General features: G+C 43.3%; 2 protein-coding genes across 7 annotated transcripts in view; one reads left to right on the forward strand and one right to left on the reverse strand.

Moving 5' to 3' along the window:
* Positions 1 to 14,027, forward strand: part of KIF2C (kinesin family member 2C) — a 19,255-nt gene continuing 5,228 nt past the window's right edge. Inside the window, exons 1-16 of one of the 6 annotated variants that reach the window (XM_061344992.1) lie at positions 7 to 246; positions 336 to 430; positions 2,030 to 2,131; positions 2,358 to 2,406; positions 4,147 to 4,188; positions 5,046 to 5,165; positions 5,869 to 5,982; positions 6,381 to 6,481; positions 6,727 to 6,822; positions 7,991 to 8,045; positions 8,132 to 8,294; positions 8,577 to 8,667; positions 10,395 to 10,458; positions 11,511 to 11,602; positions 11,835 to 11,977; positions 13,478 to 13,682. In XM_061344992.1, the coding sequence (XP_061200976.1) occupies positions 183 to 246; positions 336 to 430; positions 2,030 to 2,131; positions 2,358 to 2,406; positions 4,147 to 4,188; positions 5,046 to 5,165; positions 5,869 to 5,982; positions 6,381 to 6,481; positions 6,727 to 6,822; positions 7,991 to 8,045; positions 8,132 to 8,294; positions 8,577 to 8,667; positions 10,395 to 10,458; positions 11,511 to 11,602; positions 11,835 to 11,977; positions 13,478 to 13,682 (1,596 nt within the window). In that variant the 5' untranslated portion in view covers positions 7 to 182. Of the gene's footprint in view, positions 247 to 335; positions 431 to 2,029; positions 2,132 to 2,357; positions 2,407 to 4,146; positions 4,189 to 5,045; positions 5,166 to 5,868; positions 5,983 to 6,380; positions 6,482 to 6,726; positions 6,823 to 7,990; positions 8,046 to 8,131; positions 8,295 to 8,576; positions 8,668 to 10,394; positions 10,459 to 11,510; positions 11,603 to 11,834; positions 11,978 to 13,477; positions 13,683 to 14,027 lie in introns of all 6 variants that reach the window. The other 5 variants (XM_061344993.1, XM_061344994.1, XM_061344995.1 and 2 more) reach the window with 5 other exon arrangements.
* ARMH1 (armadillo like helical domain containing 1) overlaps positions 6,100 to 14,027 on the reverse strand; it is a 25,283-nt gene continuing 17,355 nt past the window's right edge. Inside the window, 1 exon segment of the mRNA XM_061345007.1 lies at positions 6,100 to 6,304. Within this exon segment, the coding sequence (XP_061200991.1) occupies positions 6,176 to 6,304 (129 nt within the window). The 3' untranslated portion in view covers positions 6,100 to 6,175.

Here is a 14,027-nt window from a genome sequence, read left to right on the forward strand (position 1 = left end):
GAGCTGTAGGCAGCGCAGAGCACGCTGGGAGATGTAGTCCGTCAGCCAGCGTCTCCCGGTAGGCCCCGCGGCACGGCGGCGCGCGGGGTTTAAATCGGCGGCGGTTGCCTTGACCTGGGTTTCACTGCAGGGCCGGGTAGCACCGCCGTCAAGGAGCCGTTCGCTCTCGCCGTGCCCGCACCATGGACTCTCGTTTCTACAGCCGCGTCTGTCCCGGACTCATCATCAACATCCAGCGGAGCAACGGTGAGGGTGGGCAGGGCAGCGGGTTGTCTGCGCAGGGGTCCCGGCGAGGCCGGGCGGCTGGGCCGGGACTCACAGCCTGCTTCTTCCAGGTCAGATCCATGAGGCGAAGGTGAAGACCGTGAGAGTGGATGGGACCTCCGTGTCCGTGGAATGGACCGAGGGTAGCACCCTCAAGGGCAAAGAGGTGAGTGCGGCCCTGCCCCGGGTGGTCCCGGTGCACTCTCAGCAGCGGAAACGAGTCTGGTAGAGCCTGGCTGGGCGCACACCAGGCAGGCCCGCGGCGCTGCCCCAGCTGGGCCTGCGGGTGAGCAGGGGTTGTTGGGCCTCGGTGGTGGGCTATGGAGTACCCCCAAAGTCCCTGTTTCCCTGCAGACTGCCTGGGGCCTTTCTGTCTTTAGCAATGACCCTCAGGCTTTCCTCAAGGCTTAATGTGTAATGTTAAGTGAGCTGAGTTTGGTTTCCTGGCTCCCTACATGGGTGTACATAAACATAGTGTGAGGTGGGATAGGGATGAGGGGAGAGTCTGGGGCATTTGAGGTTGATGTAGCTGAAATCATGACACTTAGCACGATCTCCTTTGGTAATGGAGCAAACATGCTTGTCCTGCTGGTCTGTCTGGAAGCATACAGCCTGGCATTTAGTTGTTATTGGCTGGTTATTTGAAGCTGGTTCTTACACTATTTATGTGCCTGCTGCATTCAAATATGCAAAACACGCAGATTTGGATGTAATTGCTGGGTAGATTTCATATATGTGTTATGATAGAAAATTTTCATGAAGATGCTTCAAAATACAACATTTTTTATATGCTTGCATAAGTAATTGTATATGCACTTATACATTATACTGTGCACGTGTGTGTTTCTGAGCTAATTCACGTTCTGATTAGTTACAGATTTCATCTAAATCAGACTTTATAGACAATTTATGTTAGGATATGGTAGCTCCACATTTTATGAAGTTCACCTGCCTGTTTTTACTCTTCTGATGGACTCCTATTTAAGTAATTTGGAAGTTAAGTGAGAACTCAAGGACTTCCTGAAGTGGTGCTTGTGTTGCTTTGCTCAGTGAATTCTAGCACGAGCTGCTGTGACACCAGAGATTTTGTGCACTGGTGACTTCAGCCCCTGCAGCTTCATTAGCTTTGAAAAACAGAACGTTGAGAGCTGCTGTCTCCTGTGCCAGAACCTGCTCTTGGCTGCCTGCCTGCTGTTGCTCCCCCTTCTTGCACCAGACCAGGGTTGTGATCACTGGAGGGTCAGGCAGGCAGCAGTAGCTGGCCCTAGGTGAAATTACTCAGAATAGCAAGTGAAAATGCAGGTGAATTGAGTTGTGGATTAAATGTTGAATCCTTCATTTCCCAAAGTCTTTGAAGTTTATTTCAGTAAGCACAATCACAGTAAATGCTTAATGCTCTCTTAGTGCTGAAGCCACAGAGTGGCTGAGATTTACTAAGATTAGCAGTAAGAGATTAAAGTAGCTGATGCTAAATATGCTTTGCCTGTGTCTTCAGAAGTGCTCCAGTGTACCTGCAGAACTGCATGGTGTTTGGCAGATGAGGGTAAATGGCTTAGGGGGCATGTTTCTTCCTGCATATTTAGATGTAGGAGACTACTCAGAACATGAGCTGCTGTCTTGTCCTTCTGTTCAATTTTAATTTAGCATTTGGCAGCAGTGGGTCAGGTTTGTTTGCATGTACTGAAAGTAAAGGTTAAAAAGAAAAACATGCAGTAAATGGTAGTGCAATATTCTGCTCTCTAAAGTTCTGCTTTTGCTCTTGTAGATTGATATTGAAGATGTGATAGCAATAAATCCTGAGTTATTAGAACTACCTGCTGCTGATCTGAAAGAGAACTTTCCTTTCCAAGAGAATGTAAGTGTACAGGTAAGTGTTTTAAAGGGATTTAGTCTTTCCTAAGGTACTAATGTGTCAACAGCATAGGTCTTGTTATAAATAATATCCAGTCTTAAAGTTTGAGATCTCTAGCTTGTCTTTTCTATCTCTTAGTTAGACTTTCATCAGAAATTCTTGTATCAATGTTGTATTGCAGTGCTGTGCTAGGGATTTTCAGCTTACTCTGATAACTTACAGCATTCATTGTTTTCTTCAGAAACAGAAGCGTAGATCAACCCTTTCAAAAATCCCTGGTCCACGGGAAGGTGAGGAAATACTCTTTTCTGTGCTATACCCCTGTAAAACAGTGGTGTGTTTTCATTGTAGCCCTAATAATCTTCTTCAGTAGTATCATAAGGCTGCTCGTTCAGACAATGCTAACAAAGAGCATAATGTTTTATACTCACATTTTGGACTCCAGAGTGCAGAAACTTTGCTAACAGATTGCTGTCCTGTTCCTGTGAGTTGGGGCTTGTTGATGTGTTGCTCTTTTCTGCAGTATTGCTGTAATTGTTCCTTGATGCTGCTTTTAAATGTCACTAGGCAGTTCCTGTGGCAGTGAGTATAGGAGTTTTCTATGGAGCTTTTGCAAATGCCATGAACAACAAAAGGTAAATGGCACTTATTAAAAGTGTCAAAATGAGAGTGGAAAGGGCAAGAAAGAAATAGCAGTGACAAATGGATGTATCCTCTTCAAACAGTCCCCCTAGATAATAACTAGATCTTTATCCTTGGAGATGTTTTGGACCAGGCAGCCAAAATGCCAGCTGGTGTGCTGTAGCTCAGTGATTGTATGTCAGTGCAATGTTTTTGAGCAAAGCCAGAAAAGGAGATAGAGATGTCAGAGTGTTAGATTGCTAAAAGGCTTTCCTTGAGGTGTCAGGAATTGAACTCTCATGTTTTCTGCCTTTTTAGCTTATTAGTTGATTCTTTTAGCTGTTTGAATTGCAAGTGGCGGCATTACAGTTTATTTGCAATAAACTTGTGTGATGCTGAGGTTGAATGGTTGATAATTTGATGATTCCCTTCAAGGGCATAGTCAGCTGGAACTTGTACTTTCCCATGCAATTGAGCTATAAACAAAACAGCTGGGCTTGTCTGGCCTTGTTTGTGTGTGATGCAAGAGAGGGAAGCCAGCACCAGAAGACAACAGTACAAATCCCCTTGTATCAGAGAGGCAGGAGTAGTCCAAGAAGCTTAGTATGTCAAAAGTTGTTCTGTGCTAGAACATCCTGATCTTCCTCAAATCCAGAGAGTTTTGTGAAACCCATAAATTTTGTGAACTGGAAAGCAGAATGGTGTGATGGTCATGACTGTCTCTAGACAGGTCAGTTAATGAAGTAGAGCAGCCAGCTGGAGAAAGATGTGTGTTAATTGAGCCACTGATAGATGGAAAAATGTCCTCACAGAGGTCATGGCTTTCCTGAAGTATAGAATCTAATTTCAAATCTGAAATATCTGTTGCCTTTCCTACAGGCTCACTCTTGTCCCTGAAGACCTGCTCAGAGTACAAGAGAGAAGCAATGTTTTCAGTATTCCTCAAATAGTGTTATCTATTGTTATAACTAGCTAAACCCCATGAGTGTCCATCTGGTTGCAAGCTGCGCTGTGCCAATTAGAAAGCTAACACCAGTTACACGTTTTGGTTCTTGGTCCAAACAAACTAAACAAGATCCAGAAGGTGTCTGTTTCCATCTCATTCGGGGAAGTGAGAGAAGCAGAAGCAGTGCTTTCAGGATGAATTAATAAACAGATAGTGCCTTAGTCCTCTCAATCAGTAAGAATTTTGGAGGATACTGCATATCGCCTCATATAAGAATCACCTGAACCAAACCTATTTGACTGCAGCAATTCTCCAGTCAATATGCCTGCCCAGGAGTGCTAGTATTACAGAAAATGTGCTGCTGAGTTTGTGATGAGATCAGGTCTGGGCATGTGTGACAAATGGAATAAAATGCCACCTCTGAGTGTAATGAAACTGATGCCTTTTGTTCCTAAAGTTGCAGCAGCGACACCTAATGTCTCTACACCTGAGCAGAGAACTCCAGGTAAAGAGTTAATATAGTGGCACTGAATTTTGTGGGTATGATTCTTGGGAATTTGATCCAGAATTGAAATTAAACCTTGGTCTGAAATAGATCTGGTATCCTTTGAAATCATAGTGATTAATTCTGGATCAATTCTTGTTACTGATAGAGGTAAAGGTAGCTCTAGTTTGCATATCACACTTCTGTTTATTCATATCAGGTTTGCTGTCTTTACAAATCTATTGCGGTGTTGCTCCAAACCCTCCCTAGGAAGCTTCGTGGTGATGGACTTGCTCTCTGAAAGAAATAACCTTTGCATGTAACAATGGAGCCTCCCTATAAAAGGACCTTGTCCAAAGATTTGCTGTTGTGATTATACAGTCTTTTAGCTGCATTTATCAAGCTCCCCCTCCACTGTGCACCATGCACTCTGTCTGAGTGTGGGCGCTGGGATGGTGAGCACGATGCTGCCCGTGTCTGCTGCCAGGTTGCAGTACTACTGTCACCATCAAACAGCTAATTCACACAGCCCTGCAAGTGTGAAGCTTCAGATTTCACAAACTTGTAACTTTCTCCTTCCTAGGTATTATGGTTCTGGAGCTTCCATGTTAGTGAATCCTTAATGGTATCTGAAAGAAATTCAATGGAACTGCAAATCTGGAATGAACTGCTTGCTTTCTTGTAGTGGTGTATTTCACGATCACTTTTCAACCCCCACACATTTTCACTTGTGAACTTTGCTAATGCATAAGAGATCTGGAGAGTGTCCTTTTAGCACATCTTGTTCCCTTCCGTTCTGCACTTTGTGAGCATTTGAATACTGACAAATGTCTGAGTGTCTGAGGCATGATACTGACCTTGAATTTGTGTTTCCAAAGCTGCGCGTGGCCGTTCCAGGATGTCTGTTATTGCAGAATCACAGTGCAGCCTCCAGGAAAATGAGATGGGGGTAGATCCCTGCACTTCTACACAAACCAGAAACAATTCATCTGTTCCTGGTGAGTGGAGAAAGAACCCAGTGAATTCTTACCAAGGGGCAACATGGGTTGTATGCATTTAAATAAGTAAACTGCGAATCCCAAGGGAATGAGCAACTTCTACTCCTTTATATAAAGCAAGAGAAGCTTGAGGTCTATCAGAATGTAAATAGTCAGGGCTCCTACCTTGAGGGACTTTATTAAGCACATAGCTACAGTTGTGGATGTGAGATCTGCTTAACAGCACAAAGTGGTACTCGCAGCACCAGAGTGGGAAAGGAAGTGCCTTGATATTGCTGACAACATGCTCTGTAACTATACTGGTTGTAGTTTTACCTACATCGGTTGATTAAAGCAAGAACTTGAGCCTCCTTAAATTACTAAATTGTAGTTATTTGTCTTTACCAGACCTATGCAATGAATAGCTGAGGGCATGCCTTGTTATATTAAGTTCTGCTTACAAGACATTGAAATAAGAGACTTGTTACTGAGTTCTTGTGTAGTTAGTGTGGCCTTGATTTGCAGCTTTGAATAAAAGTTGGTGGTCAGCAAATGATTAAAAAAAAAACATTTGCACACTTGTCACAGGTTCTTAGCCAGTTCTCTCTCCTGATCCAGAACCAGAGTTGAGGAATGCCTATGATCTACAAGGCTTTACTGATTATAAAACTGGTCTTGATCTTAGGGATCTAATTACTGGGTTTGGTCTGGCTTCTTTCTGCAGCTGGAAGAACCAGGGCTAGCAAGATGAACTGTGTTCCAGAAGCCTCAGTAACAAATCTCAATGGAAATACAGAGGATCACCTGCTTCCTGGCAGAATCTCTTCAGTGAGCCCAGGTACCATGGAGCTGTGGGTGAGAACTGCTTCACCAGTCAGTGATGCATCACTATGTGATTGCTGCTCTGTATTATCCAATGCTAAAGCTTGAAAAAGGTGGCTTTGGTAGTAAAACTGAGTATCTCCAGTATTTTTTGTTACAGATGTGTAATTCTGTTACAGTGGTATCACCTTAGAAATGCTGCCTTTACTTTAGAGTGGCAGTGGGACTTCCTGAGCAGTTTGTGGTGGGTAGATCTGGTTGGGAAGAGGAAATACTTCATGATGAAAGCCATCCTTCTGAAGATGATTGTTTCCTGTACAAGCTAGTCTGGCAGCAACCTGGAGAAGTTTAAATACTTGTGTTGTGCTTAGAACCTAGTGTGGAGATTTAATTAAAGGAAATGCTTTTATCTAGTTCGGAGAAGATCCAACATTGTGAAAGAGATGGAGAAAATGAAAAACAAGAGGGAAGAGAAGAGAGCTCAAATCAGTGAAATCAGGACCAAGCGTGCACAGGTGGAGTACTCTACAATGCACCTCTACTGGGACATTGCTTCAGAACAGTGTACCACAATGTTCAAAACTAAACCATGTTTTGGACAGGCTCAGTTCATATGAAGCTGGATGGATTGATTATAGTTTTGGAAGTTCTTAATATTGAGAAATATTTCTAATTGCATACACCTGATGGTTTATCATGCTCTGGGGCTTTTTTGCTGTTACATGTTAATTACCTACACATCCATGTTTTTTCCATGCAGGAATTTGACAGCAGCTGTCCAAACTGGGAGTTTGCAAAGATGATCAAGGAATTCAGAGCAACTTTAGACTGCCAGCCAATAAGTATAACCGATCCAGTAAGTAAATACTGAAGCTGCAGCTTGTGGACAGACTATTTTGCACTAAAGATGCTAGTATGTGAGCAATTCAGTGCATCACTGTACCTTGGAAATCCTCTGAGCATATTGTGATCTTGAGGTACCTGGTGGTACATGTGAGGTTATTTACCTTCCCTTTTTAGGGCTAAGGTGCCTTGCACTGCTTTGTGTGTGTTATTAGTAGAGAGCTTGCACTTCAACAATTGTAATTATTTGCATGGTAACATCAGTACTTTTCAGACTTTGTAAACAGCAGAGCCTATTACATAACTTAGCTTGTTGTAGGTATAATTCAAAATGGATTATTGCCCTGGAAGTGTTATTGTATGTAAGTCGTACATATTAAGTAATTTTAAACTAGGTCAAAAAGTGGAGGCGCAAAAGTAGAGCCAAGAATTAAAACAAAACAACCCTATAAAACTAGGCTCAGTTTATCTTCAGCAATTACAGAGGTAGCATTGTTTAACAAGGCTTTTGCTAGACAAGGACTACTTGTTCTCAGGTGTCAGTCAGTGAAAAAGGGTAGTGCTTTGGTTAAAATGAAAAAGTAGCTGTTGATTACCTTAGAACACTGGGTGGTTTGTGTGCCAGCATCCTGTGGGGCTGACAACGAGCTGCTGGTGTAAGCATCACCACATGATAGATGAATTTGTCATCTGCTTTCTGCCTCACTCAGTGGGATACGCGCTTTCCCAAACTCACCTGATGTGTAACTGTGCTGGACAAATTGCTAAACTTACTGCATCAGTAAAATACTCCAGGTCAAAAAATACCCCTGGGGTAAACTAAGATAATAATAATTTGACTATAGTTGCAGTATTCAGATGGCAGTTTTTACTGGAAAGCTGGCCAAGGGCTGAACTTTCTACTAATTCTGATACAGGATATTTGGGGCACTTCCTATAGCATGGCAGCATTTCCACCTGATAGGCTGGAGCATGCTACGTAAAGCTGTTGTTTGTAGTGCTGCTTTTGCACTGAGCAGACTTTTAAGACTCGCATCCCTGTATGAGTCGGTTTGATCAGTAGTGGAGGCAATTCTGATTAGCATATAGAAAAGTAGATGTCAGGAGGCATCAGATCTTTCTCTCTATAATACTAAGTAGATATGGGTCTAACTGGGAAATAATTACTTGTTTTCTTTTAGATAGAAGAGCATAGGATTTGTGTCTGTGTGAGGAAGCGCCCTCTCAATAAGCAAGGTGAGCGTACTGACAAAGCAGCTGTGCCTTGGAGCAGTCTGGCAGTTCTTACTCCTCTTAAAACTGAGGGTCTTCTCTGTTCACAGAGCTGCAAAAAAAGGAATGCGATGTCATTACTGTTCCAAGCAAGTGTGTCCTGCTGGTGCACGAGCCGAAGCAGAAAGTAGACCTAACAAAATACCTTGACACCCAGACATTTAGATTTGACTTTTCATTTGATGAATCCTCTTCTAATGAAATGGTATACAGGTAACGCTTTCTTCTCACTGGGAATAACTTTGAAGCTTAAAGGATGGAGCTGTGGATTCATGGCATCTTAGCTTAAAGAAAGTGCAACCTGAAATAAGTATTAAAATCATTTTTGGAGGAATCCAAAGGACTGAAAAGTCTAAAGCTTATTTTTGGCATGGTCTTGCTAATTTCCAAAGGATTTGCTTTTATTTGCTCTTTTTTTCCTTTCTTTTTAGGAAAACTGATGCCGCAGGGTGTGAAATGTTTGTCTTAACTGTCTTTTACCTTCTCAATATCCAGGTTCACTGCTAGGCCTCTTGTGGAGACTATCTTTGAGGGTGGGAAGGCAACATGCTTTGCTTATGGCCAGACAGGCAGTGGCAAGACACATGTAAGTTCTTCTCCAAGGTCTCAAATTCTCTAGCTTTATCTGAAGCATTGTAAAGCTCCTTGATGATGATAATGAGTAGGATTGTGTAATGACTTTGGACCTTGGGGTGGTTTTTCTTTTGCCTTAAAGCTAATACTTTGTCATCTCTTAATCTTCTTTTTTGGAAGCTTTATGTATTACTGGGGTTCCTTTGAGGTTGTGAGGAAAATAATACTAAAATCCCCCCATAGCTGGCTTTTTAAAGACTTAGGATGTCTTAACATGTTAGTCACAGCTATCCCTTGCTATTGCTGCTGAACTCCAGTTTGCAAAGTGGGGCTGTTAGCCTACCTCTGAGGCAAAGGCTGTTTTCTATACTGTAAGAGTTTGGAAGCATTCCAAAGACTTTAGCAATTATAAAAAAAATAAGCTTCTTGTTGCACATAAACATTTGAGTGATTTGGTATTGTTGTGAAGTGGGCAAGTTAGTATGTTCCTTCCAGTCTACCAGTTGCAGCTTCAAGAGGCCTGAAGATTGTGTTTACTGCCTCAAAGATGATCTGCTCTGATTTAAACAACTTAGTTGTCTTTTTAACCTCCTTCTGGAAACTGTAGGGAAGGAAAGCGGGGAAACTCCTTCCTCACAGCATGATAGCAGAGTCCAAAATGCTGTCTTCTTCTGCAGGAAGCCTTTACCCCAGATCACAGTGATCTGGACTGAGCTAGGCTAGCCTGTCAGTTTGAGTAATCGCTTGCTGTCATTCCAGTGTTACAGCCAAGTTTTAGGCTAGGAACTCCTATCATTAGTGATATGTAGTGAGTTGTAGATCTCTTCCAGTAATCCAGAAGGAAATTTCGAAGTTTGTAGAAATTTGGACATAGGCTGCCCCCATTGCACTTGAATGGGCAAACATACTCATCTGAGAATCGTTACAGGGATACAAATGTGAGGGACTAAGATCATAGGCAGTGAAGTTCCTTTCCCTAGGGTGCAGTAGTGGTGCAAGGACAATGGCTGTAGCATGGGACTGGAGTGCTGCCTGTTAAATTCTGGTGAACTGACTGTGTCATGGGACTGCCCCATCCCTGCCAGCGTTCAAGGCCAAGTTGGATGGGGGCCTTGAGCAACCTGGTGTCTAGTGAGAAGGTGTCCCTGCCCATGGCAGGGGGTTGGAACCAGATGAGCTTTAATGTCCCTTCCAACCCAAGCCATTCTGTGATTGTATGACTGAGTCATGTGTTAAAAATTGAGGCATTTTTACAAAAATGGTAGAGTCAGGACAGCACCAACTGAAAAAGCTGGGATTAAAGGTACCTCGGTGAAAGGAGTTAGGCATTGTCTGCTCTGGAAGTTTGATGCAGTTTTGGTACCACGTGAGCTTTTGCAAGTAGCAATGGAAACTTTATTCAACCTATGCCCTAAGAAATGAGGCTTTATTTCCTCTGACAAGAGGCAACTGGGTTGCATTGTCAAGGCTATACATTTCTCTTTGGGGAAACAACTGCTTTGTGCTGCACTGCAGACCCTTGCGGGCATTCAGGTGTTGCTTTGCATAGTCCAGAGCTGCTTTGTGAACTGATAGGGAAGCAGCAAACTAATTTTATCCTGAATTGCACTGTTCTAATCATCTCATTGGCATCAAAACATATATATACATATAGTAACTTCCTAGTCTGTTCTTGGTAATACAGTCAGGTAGCTTGACTTGTTTGTACTACACATTACCCCTGGCCTTTTCTGTTTACAGACTATGGGCGGAGACTTCTCTGGGAGAACACAGAATGCCTCAAAGGGCATATATGCTTTTGTGTGTAAGTTGATTCTTTAGATATGAAAATCAAAGTAGTGCTTGTTTTTCTTAGATAAGATCTGGCTATGTATGGTTATTTAAAATGTTTTTTAGTAGAAGGTACATAAAGCATTTGTGTTGTCAGTAATAAGCAGTGGTTATTTGTGGCAGGAGGTATGACTTAGTTTCTTCAGTTTCCCAAAATATTGTCCATCCAGCCTGGAAGCTTCTAGATCCACACTTAACTCACCGGAAGATACTTGCTTTTGAGGCAAAGAGTTGACAGTTTTCTGTTCTGGCATTTGCTGGGCTGAACCATTTGATTTTGATTCTTCTGCTGTGCTTTTGTCTTAAACTCAGGATGGTGTTTGGCAATACCCAACTTGAATGCAACACAACCCTACCCATTTCTAATATAAAGCTTCTTATAGAGAAAGCATATAAATGTTCTGCTTCTTCCTGTAAGCATTAGATGCAAAAAACCTACCGTATACAAAATCATTCCAGAGAACAGATGCTTTAGAAGCCCCTCCTTGACCTAGAAACCACCATGACCTCCTCTACCTCCTGTTTAGAAAGGCGTATTGTGAAACTAGCCTGTGTGTGGCAAGACAGCTGAAACAAGAGCAACTGTTTACTAGTCTATGAAAATCAGTTATGACTGGCCCTGAAATAAAGTCCTTGCTTTTTAGCTCAGTTGTGAAAAGCTGCACCGAGTCCAGCCAAAGGGTCAACTAATCTGGTGTAGTGTCTCCAAACGGAGATGTTTTCAAGCCTGTCCAAAACAATAGCAGATCTCAGTGCTGCCCTACAGCAGTGAGGATTGCTGTCTACAGGGGACATTAGCAGTAAAAACTTCTGTATCCCCCTGTGTTTGCAGTCCCTGGAAGTGGATGCTGCTAATACTGTTCTCCAAATGCTGGCACAGCACTAATGGTTTCACTAGCATTTGTTGATAAGTATTATTCAGCTGCATGACACTGCTTTTTGACTGTGCAATGTTTGAATGTAGATCAAGAAGTAACTAGAATGTCGTTTAAACTAGTTAAATGAACTTCTGCCTTTCCTCACTAGCACAAGATGTCTTCCTCCTCCTAAACCAGCCCAGGTACAGGAGTCAGGAACTGGAAGTCTATGTGACTTTCTTTGAAATATACAATGGGAAGGTAAGACTCCTATTTTTCACTTTTTTTTTTTTTAATCTTGACCTGACATCTTTGGCCGAAAGCCTCATAAGTGGCCAAGTGCAACTCACTAGTTTCGATAGTTCTGTATAATCTATTGTTTATGGTGTATTGGGAATTGAATTGGAAGGCTCTGTTAAAGGTGCTGGTTTTGTATAGCTTTATATAAAGATGGCACAACATTTTTGTTCGGATTTGCCTTGTTACCCTGTAGGTGTTTGACCTCTTGAACAAGAAGACAAAGCTTCGAGTCCTGGAGGACGGCAAGCAGCAGGTCCAGGTCGTTGGTCTCCAAGAGAGACAAGTCAGCTCTGCTGAGGATGTCATCAGAATGATTGAGATGGGCACTGCCTGCAGGTTTGATGCCTTAAAACCAGTAAAAATAGTCATATCCTGTTGTATCTTCATGCCTAGAAAAATGTCTGTAGCTAGTGCTTAGAGACTTAAATAGAAGCTTGTTGTTCCCAGTAACAGGCAAGCACTGAGCAGCACTTCTGCATAAATCCAGGAAGGTGGCTAGCAGGGCTACGTTTAGCCCTCCTTCCATAGAGAAGGTCAGAGTTCCTGGTTCCTATGTCCTCATGCAACTCCAAGAAGAGCAGAACTGTTCACATGAGATGGCTGCCCTGGTGCCATAGCTAAGCTGAGCTTTCTGGAAGTATCAGCTAGTTTACAGGAACACAAGTAGCTCCCTGTGGGCTTCCAAGATCAAGGAGAGCAGCTGGCATCAACCTACAGTTAAAAAATGGCTTAGCTGCAGGCCAGATGAGCTATTCCAATGGCAACAAAAGTGCTGCATGTTATTCAGGGATCTTGTCTAAAGAATCTTTGAGAGCAGGTGCCAAGGGACAGCTGCAGGCTTGGTTCATCATCCTGGCAGGAAGGCTGTGGTCAGGGCAGCTCTACTGTTGTACTGGTGCCTGTAATTGGGAGCTATAATCATAGAATCATAGAATGGTTGGGGTTGGGAAGGACTTAAGATCATGTAGTTCCAACCCCCCTGCCATAATCTGTATCTCAAGTCTCAGTTAAGTGCCAACTGCTGTGGAAACATTACTAGGCAAATGACAACCCTTTGGCTTCTGTATTACACTGCATGCGCAGATATGCACATCCTGAAAGCTCACTCAGCACTCTGCTGTGCATGCTAATTTGGCTGACTGTTCGATCAAGAAGGGTTTACCATTACAGCCTCCTGCCTCACTTTAGGACAATCTCCCTCCCTTTCCCGCAGCAGTAGGGACACAGGTGGGACAGTGCACCTGCCAGCCTTCTGGGGGATTAAATGACAGTGGAGGACTTAGGGAGATTTATGGTAACCTTCTAAGCCTTCAGTCCGTATCTTGTAGTGATGGGGCACGTGCAGCTGCACAGCAGAGGTGAAGTGCCAAGCCAGCTTGGCTGGAGAAGGGGATTTACCATGACTGTAATGTGCTATCACAACTAATGCTGTTTAGTGGGGAGCTTGGCTGAGCTTACTCTGTAATGGCAAACGCATTAGGAAAATGATGTGTGGCCTGCTCTGAGGCCGGGAGCTGCTGTGCTGAAGGCATGTCTTCCAGCTCTAAATGTAAGGCATTAGCAGTAAGGAGGGCTGGCTGAGCTGAGCCAGGCCGCTTAGATAGCCTTAAATCTCTACAACTGGGATGCAGGTTCATATTTCTCACAGCACTCCTTCTGTGCTCTTCTATCAGAAGTAATTCCATAATTCATCCAAACTTGAAGTACCAATGTGTGGGATAAAGCCTAGGAGGTTAAACAACTTAACTGAATGATTGCAGGTCTTGTCTAGCACTGTCAGGACCTGTTGCATCTCCTGGGACACAGTTCTAATGCTTGTTTGCATCTTTGCTGTAGGACATCTGGGCAGACCTTTGCAAACGCCAGCTCTTCCCGGTCGCACGCCTGCTTCCAAATCCTGCTGCGCCGAAGAGGGAAACTGCTTGGCAAATTTTCCTTAGTGGATCTGGCAGGGAATGAGAGGGGTGCAGACACATCCAGTGCTGATCGGCAGACACGAATGGAAGGTGCAGAGATCAATAAGAGCTTGCTGGCTTTGAAGGTAAGCTATAGCTCAGGGAGCAAGTAGTGCTAATGACTTCTGTTCAACTCTGGGGTTGTCTGTTCTGCTCTGTTCCAGTGCAAGGGAAAAGAATAGCCCCAAAAATCCTAGTTTAGTATGTCAAGAACCCTGAAAATGGTGTATAATTCCATTTAGAGTGTTTCCAGTAAAGCAGTGCAGCATTGTCAGGCCAGACACTGTTACAGCCATGTGGAGACAGTGTTCTCACAGGAGAATGGATAATGGTACATAAACTGAATAATCCTGAAAGATACAGCAAGGCCGTGAGAGGCCTGAGGAAGCTTAAGCAAGCAAGATAAGAAGAAGCTGGAATTCACTGAGTTA

The sequence above is a fragment of the Neopsephotus bourkii genome, unplaced genomic scaffold (assembly GCF_033783945.1).
Source record: "Neopsephotus bourkii isolate Nb327-2 ecotype Australia unplaced genomic scaffold, CSIRO-AGI_Nbou_v1 NB_234, whole genome shotgun sequence".
Taxonomy (NCBI): Eukaryota; Metazoa; Chordata; class Aves; order Psittaciformes; family Psittacidae; genus Neopsephotus; species Neopsephotus bourkii.